This window comes from Pyrus communis, chromosome 10 (assembly GCF_041283825.1).
Source record: "Pyrus communis isolate YQ-2024b chromosome 10, ASM4128382v1, whole genome shotgun sequence".
In the NCBI taxonomy this organism is placed as follows: Eukaryota; Viridiplantae; Streptophyta; class Magnoliopsida; order Rosales; family Rosaceae; genus Pyrus; species Pyrus communis.
Window position 1 is genome coordinate 23,395,121 of NC_142574.1, and position 26,644 is coordinate 23,421,764.

General features: G+C 36.7%; 1 protein-coding gene and 2 long non-coding RNA genes across 4 annotated transcripts; all 3 read left to right on the forward strand.

Annotated features, from left to right (window-relative positions):
- The first annotated feature begins 436 nt into the window (after window positions 1–436).
- LOC137728401 (F-box/kelch-repeat protein OR23) lies at window positions 437–3,914 on the forward strand. Of its 2 annotated transcripts, none has more exons than XR_015951813.1 (2): window positions 437–1,498; window positions 3,329–3,914. XR_015951813.1 is itself a non-coding variant. In XM_088677062.1 (2 exons), exons 1-2 carry the CDS (start codon window positions 1,263–1,265, stop codon window positions 3,618–3,620), a joined length of 528 nt encoding a protein of 175 aa, XP_088533188.1. In that variant the 5' UTR covers window positions 1,247–1,262; the 3' UTR covers window positions 3,621–3,787. The 2 variants fall into 2 exon arrangements, 1 of the variants encoding a protein (XP_088533188.1); XM_088677062.1 differs by having other exon boundaries at window positions 1,247–1,498; window positions 3,329–3,787.
- Window positions 3,915–6,127: 2,213 nt separating this feature from the next.
- Window positions 6,128–7,409, forward strand: LOC148693745 (uncharacterized). The gene is made up of 3 exons (XR_015952026.1): window positions 6,128–6,486; window positions 6,869–6,954; window positions 7,339–7,409. It is a non-coding gene; the product is annotated as an uncharacterized LOC148693745 (long non-coding RNA).
- Window positions 7,410–16,408: 8,999 nt separating this feature from the next.
- LOC148693746 (uncharacterized) lies at window positions 16,409–20,556 on the forward strand. The gene is made up of 5 exons (XR_015951989.1): window positions 16,409–17,013; window positions 17,787–19,414; window positions 19,508–19,579; window positions 19,853–19,970; window positions 20,178–20,556. It is a non-coding gene; the product is annotated as an uncharacterized LOC148693746 (long non-coding RNA).
- Window positions 20,557–26,644: the final 6,088 nt, after the last annotated feature.

The window sequence follows — 26,644 nt, forward strand, 5'->3', positions numbered from 1 at the left end:
ATAGTATCATCATGTAAAGTTACGTACAATAATTCAAGGGTTGTTGACAAAAATATAAACATAATTGTGGAACATGCCAAGATAAATGGAATAATGGCACAAAAGTAAATAAACTTACATCTTTGTACCGTTGAGATTTTTCAAATAGGAAAATATTGTGTGCTATACATAATTACACATAAAAAAAAAGAGTTTTAACGAAAAGTCCGCGATACTGCTTACTTTAACGAAAAATCACATTTTTACACTAAAAAGTCGAACTAGTACTATTCACTTTACCTTTTATTTTATCTTTATCGTTAAAACTCAAAATTTTCAAACAATTTTTATTAGTTTTTCTATAAAAAAAAAACCATAATTATTATCCCAAAAATTAACTCAATGGCAAGTAACCCCATCCCTTGTGGATAAATTGGAGGGAATAATCAACCGCCACGTGTTACTAAACTGTAGCCTTTCGGATAATCTACAAAAACTGCATGTCCAAAAAAACCACTAACTCAAAGCCCACTCGGAATCCGAAGAGGAAGAAATGACCCGATTTGGACCTCCATCTCCTCATTCTTCTTCTTCCTCTCCGCCATTGATTCCGATCGGCGAATCCCCAACCCTTATTCCCGGCCTCCCAAACGACATCGCAGCGCTGATCCTCTCCTTCGTCCCCTTCTCCCACCAGGGCCGCCTCCGACCCACCTGCAAATCATGGAGGCTCTTCCTCTCCTCCAAAACCCTAATCGCCCTCCGCCAGACCCATCACCGCACCAACCTCTCCCACCTCCTTTGCGTCTTCCCCCAAGACCCCTCCGTCGCCGCCCCTTACCTCTTCGACCCTCGAACCCTAGCCTGGTGCCCCCTCCCGCCAATGCCCTGCAACCCCCACGTCTCCGGCCTCTGCAACTTCACCTCCCTCTCCGTTGGGCCCCACCTCTACGTCATCGGCGGCGCCCTCTTCGACACTCGCTCGTTTCCGATCGACCTCCCCTCCCCGTCCTCCGCCATATTCCGGTTCGACTTCAGCACTTCTTCGTGGGACTTCCTCGCCCCGATGCTCACACCGCGCGGAAGTTTCGCCTGTGCTGCGGTTCCAAAATCGGGAGAGATTCTCGTCGCCGGCGGCGGATCCCGGCACACTCTGTTCAGCGCGGCTGGAAGCCGAACGAGCTAGGTGGAGCGGTATGATATTGGGAGAAATGACTGGGTTGCAATGGATGGGTTGCCAGGTTCTCGGGCCGGGTGCGCGGGGTTCTTTGTTGGCGACGACGATGGGTGGGTACGGCGAATCCAGAACAAAATCAGGGGTTTTTCCTGTGGATGAGCATTACAGAGACGCTGTGGTGATGGAATTGAAGAATGGGAATGGTGGTTGTAGGTGGAGAGAGGTTGGGGATATGTGGGAAGCAGGGGAGAGGGTAAGACTGGGCAAAATTGTTGTCGTCGAAGGTGGCGATGATTGCGGTGGACCTGCTGTCTTCATGCTTGATCGGAATGTTATATTCAAGTAGTTTTTCCATTTTCTTTACTTTTTGTGTTTTGAGCTTGGGCTTGAAGTAACATTGTTTGTATGTTCAGCTAGTGACAGTTGGTTCCAATTAGATTGAGATTATTCATGCTAATCTAAGGTTAGTGTCAGCATTAAATATCTCTCGACGCTCCAAGTTGAAGTTTTTTTTTTCTGCATTGTGAATATCATTTTTGAATGAACTAAAAGTGTGATCGAGATAGGGATACTTGGTGCTGCCTTATGTTCTGGTGTATAGATGCATATTACATTTCCTTAGGTCTCACCAGGTGTGGAATTTATCTTTATTGATTAAAGGAATTTTGACTGAGAGGTGTGCCAAAAACTTGTCCTTTCCATAATTTGGGATATAGGGTTCAAAATGCTAGTGTCACTAGATCATGCGGGGACTCTACACTTTTCTGTAACTTGGGGAGGGAGAGAAATCAGCATGCAGAGTTGCTAAGATGGTCTAGACCAGAGCAAGTACCCACTCAGGGACATTCCTGAAGAAGTTTGTTGTGAATGTAGTGACCAAATTAGTGTTGGAGTTTGGTGGCTTAGATTAGAGCCACATTTGAGTCCCACATTGGCTAGGGGAAGAGTCGTGTAGTGCTTTATAAGCAATGCCACCACACACACATATTGTCAAGGCCTTTTGGTAAAATCCCATACCCATTGCTTCCGGGTGGCTAAAGTGAGGGGAGTATCGGCAATACCGACTTGTGTGTGTGGGACCTGTTGACGACCCGTCCGTTGGCGACCCGTTGTTGTGGGCTTCCGCACAATAATTAGGGTATAAGAAACTGGATTGAGTTGGCCATTGTTTCCTTGCACCATGGGAAAAACATGTGTTGTGTGTGTGCGCGCGCATGCGCGAGTGTGAGAGAGAGTGATCTGGCTGAAAGTATCCAAATTAGCTTTGATTTTGAATCCTAATGTGCTAATAGTAGCTCTTGATGATTTTTGTAAGAATATCCGGGCTTTTTGGATTGGTGGAAGTTGTTAGGTGGCTTTGGTCGTATATGATATATGACTCCACTTTAGTTTTGTGCTTGGATTTTTTCGGAATGAAACAACTAGGAGAGGGGAAGGTCTTGAACTTACTCTGATTTGGCATGATTTCGTTAGTACTTATACTTTGCACCATAAGGAGAATGCAGAAGGCTGAGCTTGAAATCTTCCTGTGTTCATTTATATTGAATTAAGGGCTTGTTTACTTATCAATAATGGGAAAATAAGGAATCACTTACCTACGGAATGCGAAAATTTAAGGAAAGGGAATTGGATTAACACTCAAATTGCTGAAACTGGGTTGTTCCATTACGTATTTTAGATAATCCATTACTGATTACGTGCAAGTAGACGCGGGGAAGTCATGAAGGGAACCCATTCCGTTTCTTTTCATTCCCATTGCAGATAAACAACCCTAAGAAAAACTTATTATTCTGTTTACAGAAAAGTTCCAAAGTTTCATCATTTGAGGGATATGCGATGATGTAATTTGGATGGTTATGCTAATTTAAATTTATGACGTAAATGACACAGGTTCTACCAACACATAACGCTTCGATGTTTTAGATTACTTTTCTATTGCGGTTTACAGGAGGGAAATTCTTGTTTATCATTCTTATGCAATATATAAAAAATGTTGATTATCAGTAGTTTAGTACAAGTAATTCTATTATACGGGATCACATTCTTTTAAGTTCTCCTTTGTGTATGCTTATTGATGTCTTTTTGGACGTATGCATCTGCCCCTAATTTATGTCCTTTGAATTTCTTTCTCGTTGTTATTAATTTGATCTTTTGAGTGATAATTTACTGCAGATATGACATGGCTTCAAACCGTTGGTGTAAGGAGTCACGTATACCAAGACAGGCCGCATGCAACTCTGCATTTAGATTCGTTGTATTGGATGGAGAGTTGCATGTAATAACCCTTTTGAAGGCAGTCGAGCCAGCAGAAATCTGCAGGTCGCGATTGCATACGAGAGCAGGCACTCTTTACGTCCAAATATACCATCCTAAGAAGAAGACATGGAGATCTATCATAACAAAGTCACCTTTCCATTACAGCTTGGATTTCAATACTGCCGTTATGAGCACCATTTGCTTGTGAATCTCGATTCTTGTTGCTTGTACTTGTGTTGATAATTGTACCGATTGATGTGCAGCGCTGTCTATATTGGTTCTTCGGGGTCATTGCTGCTAGCATATTTGTCTAGTCCGACAGTACGGCAGACCAAAATAAATACCTTACCTGTGAGTAAAGTGGTAAGTAGTCAAGGTTGAATTGATGAGTTACATATATTTGTATCATTTATTTTTCCATAGAACAGGCATAGATATGTATTATATGCACATGTATATGTAAAGATGTGTTATATAGCTTTGTTGCTTGTGCACTAATCAATCTTTACCCGTGTCATTTTACGTTTTAAGTTGATTTGTTTAGTATGATTTTCAAGTCCGGTTCCCGGGGTTTGTAGCGTCACCGAGTATTTGCTCCTCCGTACGTATGATAATTATACTTTACATCTAAGGTTGGAGTCGGACTCTCTCCTTTGCTCCCCACTCGTGTTTCGTTATCCCAACAAATGAAGTCTTTTCGGAATTTCCAACCAACAAAAATAATGTAGTGTAAATTCGTAGCACGGGCAAAAATTGAGACCAAAATGCAGACATTCCCAAGTAAAGATTCAGTTTTCCACCCGGTTTGGTGAGTTCAACATTTTCCATACATGACGAAGCAATTAATGCGGCTAAAGCAAAGGATTGGATCCTCTCCTGAGCTCAGGATGGGGGTCCTCATGAGCAGCCCATCCGGGCTGTTCAAATTTAATTCAACAGTTGCAATTATTATAACTTTTAGAGAGGTCTCTTGTTTGGAGCTGTTGAATCAAATTTCAACTGTCCGGGTGAACTACTCAGGAAGATCCCCATCCTGAACTCAGGAGAGGATCTAGTTCCTAAAGCAGAAACTGGCTGGCCGTGAAGAATTGGGTACAAGTCAAAACTCAAACCATTGCTGCGTTAAACCGCAACTTGTATTGCAAGTTTCGCTTTTATACACCCATGACTTCAAATTTGAGATACACGAAATTCAAGTCCTAACATACAATCAACAAGTCAACCCAAAAGTTTTCATTAACATTTTGGTCAAACGTTCGGGTGGAAAATGAGAAAATTTGCTTTGTCATCAGAGATAAATATCTATGTATCTACAACACTCATCATGTAACCTGTAAACATAAGAAGATATATATTTCTGTGAAATTATCTCGGTTGTAGGTCTCGAAGTGAAGGTATTGTGAAGTCCATAGCAAGTGCAAAGAAACATACGTTGTGGGTTTTGTTTTGATTTCTTTGTGACCCAAAATGCATGCCAATTAAATAGAGAACTTTCTTTGCAAGACTCGTGCTAACACATGTAAGAAGAGATGCCAACTTAAGAACTTTGAAAGTTTTACTTTGAATTCTACTATCATAGAACAAAATCGTTTTTTCTGTTCTGACCCATTCAATTTTTAATGTTTTTCACAGAAGAAAAAGGTTGAAAGTCATGCAGATTGGTGCATATAAAAACAAACGTATCTAACCTCCACATAACACATCCTTCGTAATTAAGCTGGCTATCTTTGTTTAATATCTCTAAGTAAAAGATCAATAGATCACCATGAGGTTTCTTAAGTGTTTATTCGCAGTTATAACAGTTGTATTTCTCGTGAGTTTGGACTTGCATGTGATTAGTGCAGGCAGGATGTTGCATGATGAGAAAGAAAAGTTGAAGACCATAACGACGGTGAACAAAATCAACGTGTTGATGGATTCGAAGCAGAGGGGCCCTCCTCCTCCCGGTGGACATAATGGGAAGGTCCCTGGGTCTGCTGATCTTGCCGATACAACCATCAACCAAAGGAACTTTGCAGGCCACACTACTACTGCTCCACCTCCTCCACACGATGCATACCCTAATAATGCCGTGGCTAGGTCACTACTCGCCGTGGCTATAGATCGTTAATCATTTATTTGAATGATTAACAATAACTACAGAAATTCCAACGTAATAAGATATAATATAGTGTTTCTTGTGCAGAATAAGTAAAGGGGGAAAAAACCTATGTAATGTGATATAATATAGTGTTTACCGTGCAGAATAAGTAGAGGGGAAAAAGACTAGTTGTCTTTGTATTGCTTGCAGCACACTCTACTTGAATAAGAAACTAGACGAATTCTCTTACAAATATCTTATTTTCTTCCTTATGCAGTATGAGAGTTGAGATGAATAGGATGTAAGACGTTTTATTCAAGCACCATGAGATGTTTCAAAGAACAGTTTAAAATGTTTCATTTGAAAGCCAAACATAAGCATTACGGTAACAAAAATGTGATAAAAAAATGCGTTGCCCGAATACTATCATGGGGCAAAACAAAGAAATATACAAAAAAAATAAAAAATAAAAAATAAAAAGCCCACATACAGGTGTTTACAACCATATCTCCTAGTATTGAAATCTTCTAATCAATCGTGGAAATGTCAAGTTAGACTTGGTACACCAATGCAGTGTGCCTCGGTAAATAACCATGGCATCATAAAACATGTAACGCTTTGCCGATCTGCCATCTGCATCCCACACTGAAATCCAATGGAGTCCATCACAATCATTTAACCTCGCGTTCTTCGGCCAAAGCCCTCCATTCATCGTGGGCATGTGAGGTTTTTAGTCTTAATCAAAGATGTTAATTGTTTTGTAGGTGTAATTTTTATCCAAAGAGAAGGTGGAAATTTACATCCACAATGGTCTCCATCGCTCTCAAGCTTTTCTCCCATTCTCTTTGTCGCCATGGTCTCCTTCACTCTCAAACCTTCGTTTCTATCCCTGTCAAATCTTGGCTCGCTGGAAAAGTTTGAAGCAATTTAAGCTTCTTCCGCCTTTTGATTTGGATTGAAGATGATTTTAAGTCAAAAAGGTTAATGTTTTCTGGTAAGTTCTTTGAATCCTACATCTCGGAGTTTTTTTTTTTTTTTTTTTTTTTTTTTTTTTTTTTTCTTTCAAATCTATGGGTTTTGTTTTCTTCAGTTTTAAAATATTAAAAATTGAATCTTTTTATTTTTGGGTAATATTTTTCAATTAGATTATGCTATGGGTTCTGATGAGGCATGGAATTGGGTTTGAGAGTTTTGATTTAATGAGAGAGACAAGGAGTATACACGGAGAGAGGGAGGTAGGTCATTTGCAGAAATGGAGATTAGGGTGAGAGAAAAATGGGAGAGAAGGGATAGCAGACTAAATTTTGATTTTATAATTTTGGGGGGGTTTTGTGTTTAATTTTGAGGTTTTGTGTGAGCGCTTTGTTATGATTTAGGTATCAATTTCGGGAAATGGTGGTGTTGCAATTTTGGTGCTTTCGTTGCAACCTTGGAACCACTTTGTGCTCAAGGTATATAAAAGGTATGAAACCTCATTGTACCTTATCTTCAGTGGATAGGAATTTTGTTGGTTTTTCGATTTTATCCGGGTCCCTTTTTTTACCTCCAAGGTCTGCATTTGCTGATGAGTTTTTTACTTTCTTAGTATGGCCCTTAAATTTTTTTGGTAGTTTTTGTAGATATAGCGTATAAATGTTGACCTGAAGTTTGGACATAATCATTACTTCCTTTTACAATTTATTAACGTTTATTCAATTAACTAAAGTTGATTGGAATTTGACGATGATCGAGATATTTGTATTCAGATGGGATTTGTGTATGAATTTTGTTTTTGTAATTTTGGGTTTTGTTTATATCGTTAGATTCGTCGTCTGGGCATATGATTTGCTTCTGTTTTACATTTCAGGAGATGTTACTCTTCGTTTCTTGGGGCTTTTGTGTGAAGCTTTCGAAGGCCTCTGTGCTCACGGTAAATAATTATGGTTTTTTCCTTTGAGGCTTTTGTGGAACAATTTTTTTTTGGTAATATTGTGATAGTTTTATTTTATATATTGTGAAAGTTGATTCTTTGAGAAACTGAGTAACTATGTACTTGTTTGTAGTTATGGTATGAGACGTGATATAAATTGAACAGGGTGAGATAAGGTATTTAGGTATCACAACAATTGATCGTGAAAAACATTTAACAAACTACATTTGAAACATTCATTCATTTATATTGTATATGGTGGTTCCACTTTAAGCACTTACAGCATTTTGGTATGCCTTCCAAGATTGCAGAAGTTTGGAATGATCACAAGCTCCAGTCACAAAGAAACTTGTAAGACATGCATTTCCAAGATTGTCTGCCAATAAAGTCAGAGAAATTCTGTTAAACGGAATAAGCAATGATCTCCAAAAAAATGACCAAAGAAATGAAACAAGGGATTAAGTGAATCAGTAAAAAATATTTATGCATGTACAAGATACCAGTCAAACTATGCTAACTGGAAGAAGGCTAGCAAACATCCAAGGTAAATGGTAAAGCAAACTAAGTGTTACATGCTATACAACTTATCAAGTATAAATCTTACTCAAATCTAAAGAATATAGAACTTTTTGAGATGGTTGATTATGAGATCTTACACCATGAATTGCCATCCTTGACATCAAGAGTTATGGCTTCCTTGGCATGTTGAATGCTTTCAGCAACAAGTTCTGCTTCATTGTCGGTACCCAGAAAAATGATGAAAATTAGGTAAGCATAATGATGCACACATCATGAAAAACAACAAGAAAAACAAGTTGAGTGACAAAACGGTTGCCTTGAGCCATTTTTCTTTCAAGCATCGAAAGTTGACAAAGTATTTGCCTGTTTGGACCCTACCTCCAAACGCAATGCACATATCAATCATAAAAGTTATAGTACAATGAATTGAGAGGTCACTGCAATAAAACTACAAAAATCTAATCAAGAATAACCTTGCTTAGGGCAAGATTAAAGCAGTTCTTGGTTGAAGATAGATCTCCCTTCTTCCAAATGCAGTTACCTAAACATAGCCAAGCATCTGCAAAAGATGGATTCAACTTAATTTCAGGAAGTGAACTGAAAGCATTACAAACATGCTCAACTACAGGAAGTCACAATGCATTGTTACAGTTGTTGAGAGATGATCATCTGCTTCTTTTCTATAATTCGGTAAAACATCCAATATCTTTCCTCTCAGATATTCGTATTTCGCACGTTGAGCCGGATGTTTTCTTTGCTCTGGTAAAAGACACAGTTTTTGAAACTTGAACTAATAAGATACAAATACAAATGCAACATAATAACAAAGGAATTAGCAATGACAACGATTTGAGAACACAATGTAGGCATTATCGTTACAGAAACAACACTTTTATCAGGGGGAGATTTTGAATTCATCAACTTTTTAGTCTATTTTTCAAAGTTTAAGCTTCTATGTGTACCAATGTAGTCCAAAATTGGAACTTCAAAGTTGAAACAAGCGTATCAACGAAAACCCACAAAAGAGAAAGGCACAAATCGGGTTTATAAAAGGGCACTTAGGTCAGCTTCAAATGGAATTAACAGAGATTAAAACGAAATGGGTTAATGGAAAAATTATCAAGAGGAATGGAATCGAGGAGGTTGAGAGCAAGATCGGAATCGACGTTTAATCTGGAGATTTTGTCATCTAGGTCGACCAGAAAGTAGGAGTCTCGGAGGAGGTAAAGAGCTTTGGTAGCTCTTGCGGCTTTCGCCAGTGCGTCGTCTTCCACTGCTCGACTACTCATCACTTAGACACAGTTGCACGCAGAGCCAACTGTGAGAATGAGAAATGATTCTCAACTCCAAGTTGTTCTTCGGAGGAAACTGAAGCAAACGACGTCATCTGGGTGATGAAACGGGATATTATGAGTTTGTGCTGTGTGAAATAAGCAAGAGGAGAGCACTCAGCTCTGAGCGTGAGCGTGACGGAGTGATAGAGAGGGCGAGATGAGTGAGAGGGGAGAGAAACCGAGTGAGCCAGAAGGAGTAGAGAGACAGATGGGTAGGTAGTGTCTGGACTCTTTTCCAATTAAACCTTAAAAAAAAAAAAGCCTATTTTTTTCAATTAAACTGCCAAAATTTTAACAATTGCGTGACGTAGTTATAAATTATGACGTCGCGCAAAGTGCTTTTGCGCAACGATCACATTATGTCGTCATGCAAGGTTTTTTTTTTTTTTAAATTATTATAAAATTTACTAAAATTTGACTTTACTCCCTTCAAACTCATTTTTTTTTACATAAAACCCACAATAATATATTTTTCTAACAAAACCCAGACCCAAACTAAAATAATAAATTTAAAACTACTTAATAAATATACATACCATTCAATTTCTTAAGTGTTATACATACAAAATAAATAAATTTAAATCTACTTAATAATTATATACACACACACACACACACACATACATACATAAACCATTGAACTTGATGGGATACGAAGTGTACAAAACTAACTTCAACGATCCAAATGTTAAATTTGTTTGTATATGCTTCAAGATCACATACGCAAAAAATTGCAAAAAAAAACATTCAGAGATCAAGTAATGGGACAAAAATTTTCGACGGTTATAAACGAAAAATCATGATTTAACGGTTATTGTAACTTTGATTTTGATTATTTTTTATAGCTACATTCCTTGATCCTATATGAATACGATGAATGAATTCAATCTTCAATTTAAAATATTTACACTAGTGAATTATGTTATACTTAGAGCACTTCCACCGGAGAACAAATAGGCCGGCACCCAGCCAAATTATTGGCCCGACATCTAGCCATTCCACTCCAGCCCAGTAGATAGGCTGGCACCCAGCCCAAGATGGTCTCCAGGCCAGCCTAAAATCGACAGAGCCATGGACCGGCCCGTATGACGTCATGCGAACGCCAGCGTGGCGTCAGATGATTAGAAAACAAAATTTTCCGGAGATACAAAATTTTACTTCCTATTATTTTTTGTGTAATTAAATTTCTAGGTATTGGAAATGGAAAATTCAATAAAAAAAAAGGAATTAAATCAAGGAGCCGGCGTGTATTACCTTGAAAGCGTGGATTTAAAGGTTTGGGGATGAACAGGGAGTGGGGATTGTCCCACCAACCAAACAGAATAGTTGGATTGGGCACAAAAGCCAACTCGATCGATCTCGTCCGCTGCTGGTCTTGCTGCAGCAGGCAGTACCGGAAGCAGCAGCTCAGAGAGAGGGAGAGAGAGGAGAGGGTGAGTGGGGGAGAGGGGGAGAGGGAGAGAATTTCGCTTTTGTTGTTTGTAGAAGGTTCCAGAGGTGTTTATTCATGGGTTCAAGAAGAAAACTATTTTATTTATTTATTATTTTATAAAAAAATTATTTAATATTTTAAATGGACTGGGTGCCAGCGCATTTTGTAGGGGTGGAGATCGTTTGTGCCAGCGCATTTTTAGACTGGGTGCCAGCACATTTTTTTTGGGGTGGAGATGCTTTGGCCTATTACTGTTCATTAGGGTCTATTACTGTTCACTGAAGTGGATAAATGGGCTGGGTGCTGGCGCAAAGTTTTTAGGGGTGGAGTTGCTCTTAATGAAAGTATAAATAAACTCTAAATGTTAGTGAATCTATCATTTTGATAGGATACGCATCCTATGAAACTAATTTCAACAATCCAACCGTCAAACTTGTTTGTATATACTTCAAGATTATATACGCCAAAAATTGCAAAAAACAAACATTCAGAGATCAAGTAATGGGATAAAATTTTTTTACGGTTATAAACGAAAAATCATAATTTAACGGTTACTTTAACTCCGATTTTGATGATTGTTTACAACTACACTCCTTGACCCTATATGAATACAATGAATGAATTCATTCTTCAATTTAAAATATTTACACTAGTGGATGCCACAAAATCTTATGTTATACTTAATGAAAGTATAAATAAACTCTTAAGTGTTAGTGAATCTATTGTTTTGATGGGATAAACATTCTACGAAATTAGTTTCAACGATCTAACCATCAAACATGTTTGTATATACTTCGAGTTCGCATACACCAAAAATTGCAAAAAACAAACCTTCAAAGATCAAGTAACAGGACAAAACATTTCGACCGTCATAAATGAAAAATCATGATTTAACAGTTATTTTAACTTCGATTTTGATGATTTTTTACAGCTACACTCCTTGACCCTATATGAATACAATGAATGAATTCGATCTTCAATTTAAAATATTTACACTAATGGATACCACAAAATCTTATGTTATACTTAATAAAAGTATAAATAAACTCTTAAGTGTTAGTGAATCTATTGTTTGATGGGATACACATTCTACAAAATTAGTTTCAACAATCCAACCGTCAAACATGTTTATATATACTTTGAGATCGCATACGCCAAAAATCGCAAATAACAAACATTCAAAGATCAAGTAACAGGACAAAACTTTTCGACGGTCATAAACGAAAAATCAAGATTTAACGATTATTTTAACTCCAATTTTGATGATTTTTTAGAGTTACACTCCTTGACCCTATATGAATACAATGAATGAATTTGATCTTCGATTTAAAATATTTACAGTAGTGGATACCACAAAAAAGACTTTGCGCAAAGTAGTTTTACGCGACGTAGGTCACTTCTTCGCTGTGCAAACCCTTTTTTTTTTTCCTTTTTTGGCAAAAATATTTTTTATTTAATTTTTAATAAATATTGTAATTAAATTCTAAACAATAATTAATAAACCAAGAAAAAGTATTTAATTATAAAATATATGAAAATGTACAAACAAGATGTCCGAACAAAAATGCAAAAACTACAAATCTTCTAGGTTTAATAAATCATGCTACTGGGTATCGGTTGGGCGAAGTGGTTGGGAAGTCGAAGGTGGAGCAAGATCAGGTGCTGGCATCAGGATTTGGAGGCCGAACGTCGCTAAGGCCCGTACAATCAAGTGGATACAACAAAATCTTATGTTATACTTAATGAAAGTATAAATAAACTCCAAGTGTTAGTGAATCTATTGTTTTGATGGCATACGCAATGTACGAAACTAGTTTCAACGATCAAGAAATGCTGGAATTTTTAGTAGTTCTGATTTCTTTTCAATTTTTACTTTATTTTATTTTGAAGCCCTGAGTTTTATAAGAACCGTCTACCCTGTGCATACACTAGATACTCCTAACATTTCAAATAAACTACCAGTGAGTTCTATAACTTTACTAATATTTGTTTGCAATGCAAGTTAAATTGTTGGTTTTCTGTTTGTCAATGCGTTAGTAACGCATTGAGGTTGCCATGTCAGGTGAGTTCAAGTTCTACTTAGTACACAAGGGTTGTTTTTAGCTAATTCTCTAATTTGTGTGCTCTTCATCATGTCTTTTATTTTGGTGGTAGTTAGGTGTCATTAATATGAAGTGTGAGCTGGTTGATCCAGATGGTCTACTAAAGCGGCTAAGGGTATTGGAATCAGTTAATGTAGATGGCGTTTATGATTGATTGCTGGTGGGGAATAGTGGAGGGAGATGCTCCACATAAGTATAATTGGAATGGATACAATAGGCTCTTTCAGATGGTGTGTGAGCTTAGACTAAAGTGACATGTCTGTTTTATATAAATTCGTTTTTTCAATTGCAGAAGCTTTTTCCTCTCATTGGGCATATAAACAACATGTGTGGTTAATCGTTTTGCCATCTTTGTGGTCATTTTTATTCTTTCTATGCATGTTTTTGCTGGCAATTTAACAACTGATTGTAGAAACTTTTGTCGTTGTATCTTGATGCTTATTAATAGTGGTGGTGCCGTGCATGTTCTTGGTTAAATTAATCGAGTACATCCGTAATTTGGAATAGTTCTTTTCTAAATTGGCAGGAATTTTTTCAGTCGAGGAGATTGTTGGATACTTCTGCTAATTGGATCAATGGAAGCGATAGCCAGTGATTAGGGGTATCTTTTGGCAGGATTACAAGGACTTTGTTGCGGATGGGATTCAAACAGAAGCTTTCAACTTGAACGAGGAGAGGGAAGAAGGTTATTTTCATGCAGATGGAAAGTTTATTAATTATGCCATTAAAAAATGAAGTCAAGGTAAACATGTTTATCATTTTTGGCAATAAGCATGTTTATCATTCTTGGGTAGTTAATGCTAGAGTGTTTATTGTACAATTAGGTTCTTGGAGTTTACTGATGATTTGCTATGCGTTTAGGTCATAAAATATTTTTTATACTGAAGCCTTCATCTCTCTGATTAAATTCAGTTGAATTAAGTAATTCAGTCGATTACTTAATTCAGTAAAAGAGAACCAAAAAACGTGGAGGCGGAGTCAAATGCAAAATCATAGAATCAGAAATTAAGGTAATCTTTATACATTTCGTATGATTTGTTTGAATAGGATGATTTATAACTGTTTCAGTATTATGTTTCTTTGTATGCAGATTACCATATGTATTTGAGAGCACAGCTGATGTAAGTTCTCTCTTTATGCCTCTATCTCTCCGTGCATCGATCTGTTTTTTGTCAATTTTATTCTTCCGTATGCATTATGTTTATCCTGAACCAAAGGTTTCTTATCTTTTATTTATGAGTGTGTGCTGCTCGGTCTCCAATGATTATTTATATTTCCGAGGGTATAATGGGAGGAAAAATCCATTCAACCTCCACCAAATTGCAGGGAATCCAATTAAGATGCTTAAGTGAATTTTTTTTTTTTTTTTTTCAGATGATAAATGTTTAAGGTTAAGCTTTGAAAATTGCAGATTTATAAACTATGAGTAGGGTTTCCGGGCAATATAATCATTTCCTAATGGGCAATGAATAATTAAGGTTTGAAATCGAAAAGTAGATTGCAAATGTCGTTCGTGATGAAAAACCTACAGGAACATTAGTTCCTAGCATATGTCAAACATGTGTGAATTTTAATAACAAAGTGCAGTTGTACTCGAGACTGAGAGAGTGGCGTTTAATTGTTCTTCTATGTGATGTTGTTGATCTTACCCTTTATATGTTTAATTTTATATATACTTAGTTGAGTTATTTTTTCCTTTTGGAATTCAGGCCCAGACACTATTGATTCCTCAAATTTTTCGCCATGACGCAAAAGGTGGTGACTCACGCAGACAGCTTGTTGAGTTTTACGGCTCAAAATTAAGATGATGCAAAAAATTAGGTTTGTGTTACCTATTTGGTTTTGGTGTCCTATTTAGGGTTTGTAATTTGTGGGATTTGGGTTGTAAGAGTTTAAACACTCTCTTTTGTAATCTCCGTTTGTTTAGTAAAATTCCTCGCAGTGCTTCGCCCATGGACATAGGCTTTACGCCAAATCACGTAAATCTCTTGTGTTAGTTTGAGATTGTTTGTTTTAGCTTTCGCCTACGACTTTGATATTTGGTACTTTGTTATAATTCGCTTCCATTTGCACATAAAAGTACAACAAGTGGTATCAGAGACCAAGTTTCGACTTGGGCTTTGCTTGGTAGTCACCATGAAGCCTTCTGTGTCATCGGTGAAAGTTGATATTGAAAAGTTCGACGGCAATGACTTTTGTATTTGGCAATTGAAGATGTGTGCTTTGTTAGTTCAACAAGGGCTTTTGAAAACGCTAAAGGGTGTGAAGGCTTTGCCGAATTCATGGACTAATGAGGAAAAAGAAGACGTTATGGAGCGGGCACTTGGAGCAATTCTGCTGACTTTATCTAATGAAGTCTTGCATGAAGTTGGTAACGTCAAATCTGCATCGGAGTTGTGGCTCAAATTGGAGAGTTTGTATATGACCAAATCTCTTGCTAAACGATTGTATTTGAAGAAAAGTTTGCATACTCTTCGTATGGATGAAGGCATGTCAATTCATAGGCATGTTGATGAATTCAATAAACTTATGATGAATTTGAAAAGTGTGGATGACCAAATTAGTGATGAGGATTATACAATACTTTGTTGTGTTCTTTATCTCCTTCATATGAACAATTTGTCGATACCATGCTATTTTGCAGAGAAAGTCTTAGTTTGGAAGATGTTAAAGTGCCTTGAATTCTAAAGAGCTAAAGAATAAAGTGTCTGACATACAAGATGGAGCTTTGGTAGTTCAAGGAAGGAATAAGGAAAGGGGCAAACTTGGAAAGAACACGTGTAGCTATTGTTATAAGGAGGGTCATTGGAAAGTAGATTGCCCCAAACTCAAGGCAAAAAGAAGGCCTTTGATAAGTCTTTTGGTAGTGTTGAGGCAAACATTGCAGAAGATCGTTGTTCTGAACTCCTTTAAAGGTTATGTGAGGAGGTGGAGCATGGTACTCAAGCTCTTTGGGTGGAGTGCAATTCACACTTTTTGTTTGTATGTTCAATCTTTTGCTTGGATTTTGTTTCGTATTTGTTAGTTTTCATAATGAAATTTATTGGAGAAGGCGTCAGAGAAAATTTCAAGTTTGAAGACTTTTGGATTTTTTATTTTTTATTTTTGTTTTTTGAGTCTAGGTGAAAATCAGTTTCGAAAGAATTTGGTGCACGTTTACGTTTGTATTTTGGTATCCCAAATTTGAAGTTTGTATTTGATTTGGAAGTTTGCTAATTTCTCACCGAGGTGGAGATTGTTGGGTTTTACGGCTCAAAATTAGGATGATGCAAAAAATTAAGTTTGTGTTACCTATTTGGTTTTGGTGTCCTATTTGGTTCTGTCTTTGAAGTTGGAAAAATATATATGTTGCCTTTACAGTTTGATTAACAATTCTTAATTAGAATTGGCTAATTTTTGTAATAAGCATTCGTTTGTACTCATACTTTTAACGTTGGAGGTTTATTCTAATTTAAGATGGAAATTGATGTTACAAAGAGTTTAAAATGTCTGGTCGAAACGCTGTTGTTCTGTATGCAACTGAGCTTCTCAATTTCTTAATTTCTGAACATTTGAGGTACTCTTCTTCTTAACAACCCGTTCTCTCCACTTCCTTATTTTCTGTTTGCTCACAGAGAGAGTGGAGAATAATATCCTCAGTTTTCTTGCTTTGATTATTTAAGACTGAAACTAATGATGATTTTGTTGAGAAATAAGCTTTTAAATGAAACTAAGCTGCAGAAACAAAGTCCAGGGTAAGTTGGGTTTGAGAGAGTAAAAGTGGGATTATGAGGGTTTAGAGAGGAAAGTAAGGGTGGGATTAGATGAAGGGTTTGATGGAAGCTAACTCTTAAATATGATGCCGTTGAAAACAAAGTCAATGATAAGTTGAAGGGTTTGAGAGAAAGTAAAGGAGGGATTAATTGCAACTAAACCATTCAATAGAATGGGTATATTCTTATGTGTATTTGGAATACAAAGTAGTATAATATGTGATACATGTGGTTTATAGCTTCTATACTTTTTCTTATGTTTTTTTTATGCCTTGGTCCAATTACCTTTTGAATTCAATCTGTTTTTTAGAAATTTGGTTGCAAGAAGAAGTTGGAAAGGCAGCATAATTGGAAATTGAGTTACCACAATCACCTTCTAAACAGCAGAAGAGTCTGTATTTGATGTTATTTTTGACTGGGATGAGAAGATTGGAGTCCCGATAGCATTCATATTAGAAATAAGCATCAGACTAGTACAAAAAAGGCTTTGCACGACGCAGGACCTTCGTCGCGCAAAGTCAAAAAACGTCGTGCAAAAATTAGCCCAACGGACGTTCGTCGCGCATTCACCGTTGCGCCAAGTGCGTGAAAGCAGGGTTTGCGCGACGCAAAGTGATCTACGTTGCGCAAAACCACTTTGCGCGACGAATGTCCTGCGTCGCGCAAAACCACTTTGCGCAACCTAGGTCCTGTGTTGCGCAAAACAACTTTGCGCAACTAAGAACCTAGGTCGCGCAAAGTGGTTTTGCGCAACGCAGATCACTTCTTCGTCGCGCAAGGTTTTTTTTTTTTTTTTTGTACCAAAGAATTTTTTTATTTAATTTTTAATAAATATTGTAATGAAATTCTAAACAATAATTATTAAACCAAGAAAAAGTATTTAATTATAAAATATATAAAAATATATAAAAATATATAAAAGTATTTAATTACAAAATGAATTTTTCTGCCTTCATTGCGCAAATTTGGAAAAAAAAGCGGTAAAGATCCTTCGTTTGGCGCAAAAATCTTGCGCAACGCATATAGGAGTCACGCAAACGTCTTTTGCGCAATGAAACTTTGCGCGACGATGTCTTCGTCGCGCAAAGCTGTTTTGCGCGACATCGTTTTCGTCGCGCAAAGTACGTTGCGCAAAAGACGTTTGCGCGACGCTTTTTGTATAGGGTCGCGCAAACACACTTTGGGCGACGAAATTTGATGTGTCGCGCAAATTTCCGTCGCGCAAATTGATTTTTGTACTAGTGAGAGTGAGTTTTATTTGAGTTCATAACTTACCTTTATGTGCATTTTTGGTTTGAATAAAGTGACGCGATTGTCAACGCTTTTCTTCTTGCTTTTACTTTATGTCTTGGTTTGTTAAATGCATGTATGATTTGTTGCTTTCTGTTAGGTAAAATAGTTTTTGTTAGTTAGTGGGCAGTAGAGAACTAAGTGATAAGGTAAACTGTATGGTTAGATAGAGATGATGGGTACAGATTAGTTAATTAGGTTTAATGAATGATTATTTGCTTTGTCAGTGTGTTGTAACAAATTTTTTTGGTGTGCAGGTATCTGAAAATTTTGAACCCTCTGCCCTGGCCGAAGGCACATAATTTTTGTTCGCAATTGATACAAAAGCAGAAGAAAAGAGGTAAAATTTTTATCAATACTGTGTTTTTGCTTTCGATTGGTGCTATGTGATTTTTAATGTTAATTGTTCAAATAAGGTAAACTGTATGGTTGGATAGAGATGATGGGTACAAATTTGTTAATTAGGTTTAATGAATGATTATTTGCTTTGTCAGTGTATTGTAACAAATTTCTTTGGTGTATAGGTACCTGAAAAATTTCAACCCTCTGCCTTGGCTGAAAGTAAATAATTTTTGTTCGCAATTGATACAAAAGCAGAAGAAAAGAGATAAAAATTTTATCGGTGCTGTTTTTTGCTTTTGATTGGTGCTATGTGATTTTTAATGTTAATTGCTCAAATTATTTTGAATTTTGTTTACCCTCTGTTTCATATCTTTATTGCTTATTTTCTTGGTGATTCTATTTAGTTTGTGTATTGAGATTAACTGTGTTTTGTCTGTGGTCATTGTTGATTTTAGCATGTGAATTAGAATGTTATTACAAATTTTTTTTCAGCTTATAGCAAATTTTCTGGAAATTTTTAACAGGCAAATTCAGTTGATCTTTGTACTGAATGATGGGATGACATTATTAAGACTTGAAAAGTAACATTTCCTTGGTTGCTTGTCGTTTGTTGTTTTCTATTTCTTTCTCCTTGAAATGGTTGTTTTTCTTTTATTGTTTTCAAATTCTTTCTTCTTATTTCCCTGCCTGCCTTATGTTTTATTTGTTTTTTGGGTTTCAAATGAGAAGTTCAGTTCAATGCTTGATCGCAGAATGCTTGGTTGCTGGATATTAGACGAGTGATAGAAGGAATCGGCGGTGGGTTAATTATCTATGTGGTAATTGCGAATTGCAAACAAACTGTATTTTTTTTAATTTTTTTTTTTTCTCTTTTTTTTGCTTCTTCTTTATAGCTCTCTCTTTGAATTAGTTATAGGAGTTGTTTTTCATTATGGGTAAAAGATGAATAAATGCATTGCTAAATAATGTTGTCAACCAAAACGGAAACAGCAGTGATGATGAATATAATATGTCGGCTCAATATAGTGAGCATCTAAGGTAAGTGTGTGGAACCAGTTGTGTGGAAGATTGTCAAAATGCTGTTTCGTCTGAAAATGATGGATTTCTAAGTGAAGCTTCACATTTAAAACATAATTTACAGTTGATGAGCCACTGAAGAATACATCTAACTTTAGATAATGCCATCGGTTCCAGCAACGGCTAGCCTCTAGATTGGTCTGAAACGACTCCTCATCATGTCAGGTACCTTGTACAGCTATTGCATGTGAAGATTTGCTTCAAATTTGTAATTTTCAGTTCAAATCCTAAAGTCTCCATTTTTTGGCGAATTTATAGAGAACCGCCAAGCTCAGTTCCAGCCAGATTCCGTCAATTTAGGAGAGTTGGTGATGTTAATTAATATCTTGGGTAAATGATTCAATTCCTTATTTTTGTTGTTTAAATTAGTTCATATGAATATTGATTTCAATTCAACATTGAATTATATCTTGGCTAAGCAGCAAGTATATATTTGTAATGAGCACTAATTAATTACATATTGCTGCTCACCGATTTCCTAAATTGATTCAAGCGTTTAATTTTTTTATTAATTAAATTAGAAATAAGTATTAATGGCCTTCATTTGGTACCAATCAATCTAGATATGAGTTGTTTGAATGTTTGATTTTACTTGAATGATAGTCTCCAAGGAGAATAAAGACAATAGGAGCAAGGCACGACTTGGAACAAGCACGCTCATGAGAATGTCAACGTTCAAGTGATTCGGGAAGAGGGTGACAGATTATTTCAAAAAATTCAGGTATATTGTTGTTCCTCTTCGAATTACATGAACATGGCTGTGCATACATCCAATATTATTAATACAACGAATCAAACAATTAAACTTGGCAACTGTGTGCAGTGCACATATAATATGTGCGGCATATATACATATATATATATATATATTATTTGATTAAGTATTTGAAAGAGTTTGTTGTATTGATTGCACTTGAATGGTGATCAGGGTTATCAAGGTGAACAAGGCCTCATGCGAGGGGAGGACATGAGTCGGGATCAGGGCAGGGAGGAGAGTTGGTGACCACCAATGTTCCATTGAAGTTCTGGAGGCAGAGCACCCAATAGTCGATTTCAACTTCCAAATGAACACGAAGTCGTCTTCTCAAGTCAGCATCTTTGCATTGCAATAGTATACTTGATATATGTGTGATTGCAAGATTTTTTTTTCTTTCTTTCGCTGTGCTAAATTTTCCAGTAGATCCAATCATCAGGTGTAAAGTCTTGAATGTGATGTTTTTAATAGCTGTACTGGGTTTTTTGGAATTTGATTGGCTGATTGTGTCCAAGAACTTTTGACGTTTTATTGGGCTTTTAGTTCTTGGTTATTCCTTTTGAGCGATTTAAATTTTTGTTTCCCTTATGCCAATTTATGATGCTAATTTGATTTTTGTAGAGAACTAAACTTAATTTCAACAGGTTTTATAGAAGGGAGTAATTTTTAAGTGTCGGACTTGAGTTCTTTTTGCACAATGTGGTTAGATCAGGTTGTATTTACATTGACCATCTCTGGTTTTTTATGCGCTTGCGTCTGTTGTGCTGCAAATGAACATTAGCATACTCAACAACAAAAATTATGCTTTGATATATAGATGTTTGTACAAAATTCTCATATTGATGGTTCATTGATCTCTTTGTAATGACATATATTAACCATGTGCTCTGGAGAACTAAACATTGAACCACAAATATAGTAAATATATAAGTATTACGTAATCAATAAACAATCAATATATACGAGGACATTATCTTATCATGCTCCTTGAAAAATTAGTGTCTAATTTGAAAAACCGAGGAATAATTTTTTTCTTTTGAGCAAAGCCCATCTACTAAAATGTCTAGATTTCTCAATTGATTGAAGGAAACATATGGTAAACACTCTATACTTTAGGCCAAATATATTTTTGAATCACTTTACTCTTCAGGGATACAATGAAAGATGAAGTGAGGACTTGCCATCTATTTTGTTGCATATCTAGGGATGTGAGATCACATACTACTGTATTCGGGTCAATTTTTTGAAAACTTGATTGATCAACCATTCTAATGAATCTATTGTATAAAGATTGCTACACTATTTTGGATAACAAGCGGTTCATAATGTACATGGAAAAATATGGTTAGCCACTTTACATTATTTTGGTTGTAGCATACCAAGGTATGTGTGCCCAAATGCATTTAAAATTTTCTACATTTACACAGATATTTATATTTTGTGATCTCCAAAAACACTTTACATTATTTTGGTTGTAGCATACCAAGGTATGTGTGCCCAAATGCATTTAAGATTTTCTACATTTACACAGATATTTATATTTTGTGATCTCCAAAAACACTTTGGATGACTTTTAGATTCTGCTGTGGATGTAAATAGATTTCAATATAATTCATACGTATAACATCGTTTTACAACTCACGGCATTGCGCGGGCTTAAATGCTAATATTTTCTAAATAATATTACATCATTTTGAAAATATTTTTTGTAACATAGCACCATCATACTTGTATATATGAAGGGGTTCTCCTTCATTCACACACAATGCCTAAACACAAACCTCTACACAGACGAACACACACCTACACAGAACCAACTTTCCATAGTTTTATAGCATCCTTTGCAAACACTCATTCTTTGTAAACTTTCATCCTTTGTAAATTTTTATATATCAATAAAAGAGTAAGTATACATATTCAAGCCATTTCTCCAGTCTTAACTAAGTTTCCTTTCTTTCTTTTAGTATGTTTGTTTAAAAAGACTTCCAATCCAAAATAGGAAACACACTATTGTCGGCATATTATTATCTTGCTAAACTGATGATCATATTTTGTTTGAGCACTATTTTATAGTTGAATGCTTGTCAAACAAATAATTGGACATTAACTAGGATACCAATAAGTTCTCGGTACCTCTGAGTTTAGTCTTTGTGGTCTTATACCTGCATTGTAAGTAGCCATCATGTTGAAACATGTCCAGTTCTATATGCAAGGTTTTATATCTAGTTGTTACAATGGTCATCCGACTATTTAACCGGGCCTTACTCCGAAATTAGTATTAGAGCCAAGTTTAATATTTAAATAATATAATTACAGTAAAGTATCTTGATGATAGAAGTCATCAACACAATTGATATCACACACTTGTTTATTTTGAACGAACATTGTATATTATTGTCTTTATAGACTTTGTCAACCATAACCATCAAGAATCAATTGTCCTAGACATCCTATTATAACTAGCATGAAAAGAAGATTAGCATATATTTATTAAAAAAAATTAATAAAAACATGAAGAAGCAAATGTTTTATTTTAGTTATATTGAACACCCCACTCTTACCAGTAAGGATAAAGAAGTGCAGCATAAGGTATTACAGCCAAAAAGAGCAACTGATTATACTTTATAGTCATTGAGAGAAGAAAAAGAGTTTTTAAGAACCATTAGCAATAACTTTAGAGAATGGTAGTCTATAGTTTATAATAGATTACCTTAATTTAGAAACTAGTAAATAACAAAAAAGACAAATCACCCTAAGCCAAAATAGTTTAATTTGTTATTTTTCATTAGGTGATTATAATCATATTTTACATAGTAAAGGAAATCCCCAAGCAAATAGTATCGTATATCTTTTTATTAGTCAAGCAAAACATATAAAATTAGAAAATATTATGCATAATAATTTATTAAACCAGTTATTAGACTATTTAAAAAAAAATTAAAACAAATTGTTAGATAAAATATAAATCACATTACAACCAAACTGGAAGATAATAATAAAAATATTCAGAGACTTCCTAGCAAGAGAGAGATAAAAAAGCTCATTGATACCATAGATAGTAAGCCCAAGCAACTAGAAAGTAGGCCACTAGAACTAGTTGAGCAATTAAAATTAGAAGTTCAAAAGTTCAATTGGTACAAAAAGATTTCACTAAGCAAATAGAAAAGTTACATAATAAAATAGCTAGATCATTAGTTTAATGGCCGATTCCGAATTAAGCTGTGTTGACCGACACCCGGAAGGTGACGAAGTCATAAAAATGTAATGAGGTGGAAAATGTGAGTAAATTTAAACCTAAAAGTGCCTAAATGAAAGAGTGCGATAGTGAGCGGGAATAAACTCATTTCACACGTGATCTCAGAGCATAAGTAAAGTATAGTTAAGGTAGGATAAGAATTATACCATCGAAGGTAATCGCCTATACCAAGATTTGCCAAGAATTCTCGTCGACATGAAAAATCTTCTACTAAAACCTAGAGGGGCAAAAAACAAGGGTAAGTGGGCCTAAAAATAAAACTTTGTACACTCTTTTCAAAAATGTAATAACCCTTCACCGTAAAATAAGTATAATTTCCAAACATAAGATACTATGTATAGTATGAAAAAACTTACCGTAGCCAACAATATCTCAATAATGCAATATGTCACGACATTTCATAAATTAATACATAATGTCCAGTAATCACATAATTTCATACAAACAAACGTATCATATCGAGTGCTCATCGACATATGCTGGCACATGAGTTCATGCAAAGATATTCTGACGTAAACATAACTGGGTGTAATAGTGATTTATGTTCTAGTACTACAATCATGTGAAGACTGGCGCTATGCGCATCACATATGAGTCCTAATTGCCTATAGCAATATAGGACATAGCTGGCACCTACAATGGATCCAAAGTAAGTGTACGGTGCGATGTGAACATATACATGAAAGACTAGCTCTGGCCCTGGGCGAGTACTAACACCAATGCAACACACGATGAACATATAATGTACATATGATCATGCCACGATAAATGGATAATTCGATAATTCTAAGCAATGCAATGATATTCATGACCGTAACTCCAATTAAGGCATCAATAATAACATGCATATTTGTGCATCTCGTATGATGTTGCATAATTTCATAAATTCCGTTAATACGTTAATTCTTATAAACATTAATCTAATCAAAGCATACGTGGAAAGTTCTTTATCAAATATATAAATGGAAACTAAACAAATATGTAATATTTAAAAGCAAAAACCCATTCACAAATCATGTCGTTAGGTCGAACCCACCTCGCGGGCATTGAAGCACCTTTTGTTGCATTGCACTGGGAAAGGAAACCATTTACGTAAATATATAACATACTAACGTATATACACCTTTTTGTACTAAGTACGACAAATAAAGAAACTATTTTAAAATGGTCAAGTTTCGGAAAATGGACGATATATTTGGGTCCGGCACATCGAGAAACCTAAGGAGGGACCTTGAGTTCCCCCACACATCGCCACACATGCCACCACGCGCCACTCTCAAGTTGCAGGCCTAATTTTTAGAGCTCCAAACGAGCTCGTTTTACAACCAGAAATAGTGATTCAAAAGCCAATTAGAAGCTAGGAATATGAGGAAAGGTTTTATACCAGTTCAAGATCTAATCATGGTCAGAATTCGCTGGGCGAACGGCCTAAAAGTGGCCTGATGGTCACGGTCCAAAGTTCCAGAATTCTGAGAAAATTCTTCCCTGAGTCTATTTCATGATAAGCTTCACCAAATAAGGTATTCAAGGCCACCATCTAATCCAACAACAAAAGAGAAGTGACTCACAAAACCCCGAGGCTTACCTTGGTCGAAAACTCAAGAAACTCGCCGAGAAATATGGCATTGACAATGAGGTTCGTAGTTCATTTCTACACTAATGGTAAGAAGAGAGATAATAGGTGAGGAAGAGAGAGAAAGACATGGCAGTGCAGTGGCCTAAGAACTCGCTGGGGTGGTGATGGTGATGATGAGTAAGTGATGGTGGTCGGGATTAGTTCACTGCCTCTGTGTTTACAAAGAGATTGAGAGATATAGGGCTGTTGAAAGAGCTTCAAGGCTGCTGGTTGCTTGCTGCGAGGCCTGCAGAAAGTGGGTGGTTCGACTGGTGCTTGCCGGAGATGGAAAAATGGCGATGGGACGCCGGTCCTTTGCGTTACAAAGATGAGAAAGAGAGAGATAAATAAAGTTTGGCTGAGAGAGAGAAAAAAATGAGAGGAAGAATGAGAGACTTAGTGAGTTTAAGGGAGAAGATGTGAGGTGGCAGTAAGAGGGGGGATTATAAAGATTTTTGGAAAGGGACATAAGGACAAGGGAAGAGTGGGGTGTGGGCCCCATGTAACAACCCCCCGGGATTTACGGAAGAAAAGACTATTTTTATATTTTCACTAAGTTTGGGGGATACTTTCCTTTTTTCAAAATTGTTTTTGAGTCTTAATTGGTGAGCCCAAGGGGCCCACCCCCTGATTCTATCCCCCTGAGCCTCTCATTTCTTTCTTCTCTCTCAGTTCTCTCTTTTCTCATTTCCCCCGACCTCTCTCCCTCACCCATTCTCTCTGTCTTTCTCTACCTCCCTCCGAGCAGAACACACACACACACACCAACAAACCCTCATCTCCCTTATCATCAAACACCATAACGACAACAGCATCACCATCTTCACCATGTCAACTCTCTCCCTCTCTTCCGTTTTGGGTAAGCCTCAAAACACTTCAAATGCTTCTCTTTTCATCCCTATAATTCTGTTTTAACCCCATGGTTGTGTTTTGGGCGTCAAACCACGAAGAAACCACCTCGGAGACATTTCCCCAGTTTTCCTACGAGCACCGCCCCTTTCGAGGCAATTTACGGCCAAACCACGATAAGTTGGCCAGCGTGCAAGGTATCAATCTCTTCGTCTCGCTGAGTACTACAACTTTCCTTTTTGTTTCACCCGATTTTATTGAGTATTGAAGAAGTTATACTCATTTGAATCTTACCCAGTTTCCGGCGGACAACCGTGATTTCCAGGCTGTTTTCCGGCCAACTCTGGGCACTATGACGGGAACCAAGGGTATATTTCGATTCCTTACCTTCAGGGCTTCAATTTGGTATATTGAATGACATGTTTTGGTTGAGTTTTGAGCTTCATCGGAGCTTGGGAATTCTCTGGCCGAAATCCGGCCTTCTCCTTCCTTGGAATCCGACGAACCATCAAACCCAAGGCCTTTGGGCCTTTCCTGCCAAGCCCAAAACTCTGGGCAGCCCAACCCAACCCTTTTATTTATTTTTTTTGTTTTGTTAATTTAAAGGCCTTTGGGCCGTTTCCTTTAGGGCCTTCGGCCCGTTAACCCTAAATCCATTACAGCTAAACCCTTTAGGCCCAAACCCGGATCCAACCCATGTCCAAACCCTTTAACCCTCCGGATCCAAGCCCAGACTCGTTTGACTTGCTGACCGTTGACCCGGTCAACGGTCAGCGTTGACGTTGACTTTGACCGGTCAACGGTCAACGTTGACATTGACCGTTGACTTTTTGGGTTTTCGTGCGGGACCCCTCTTAGGCTAATTTTGACGTCCTGAACCTGTTTTCGATGTCCGTTTTCCTAAATTCAATCGTTTGAGTA

Bases quoted from the DNA above. Each gene is read 5' to 3' on its own strand.
- LOC137728401 (XM_088677062.1), top strand. From the start codon at position 1,263: ATGGGTGGGTACGGCGAATCCAGAACAAAATCAGGGGTTTTTCCTGTG. The intron at 1,499-3,328 runs GTAGTTTTTCCA...AATTTACTGCAG, and splicing joins GATCGGAATGTTATATTCAA to ATATGACATGGCTTCAAACC.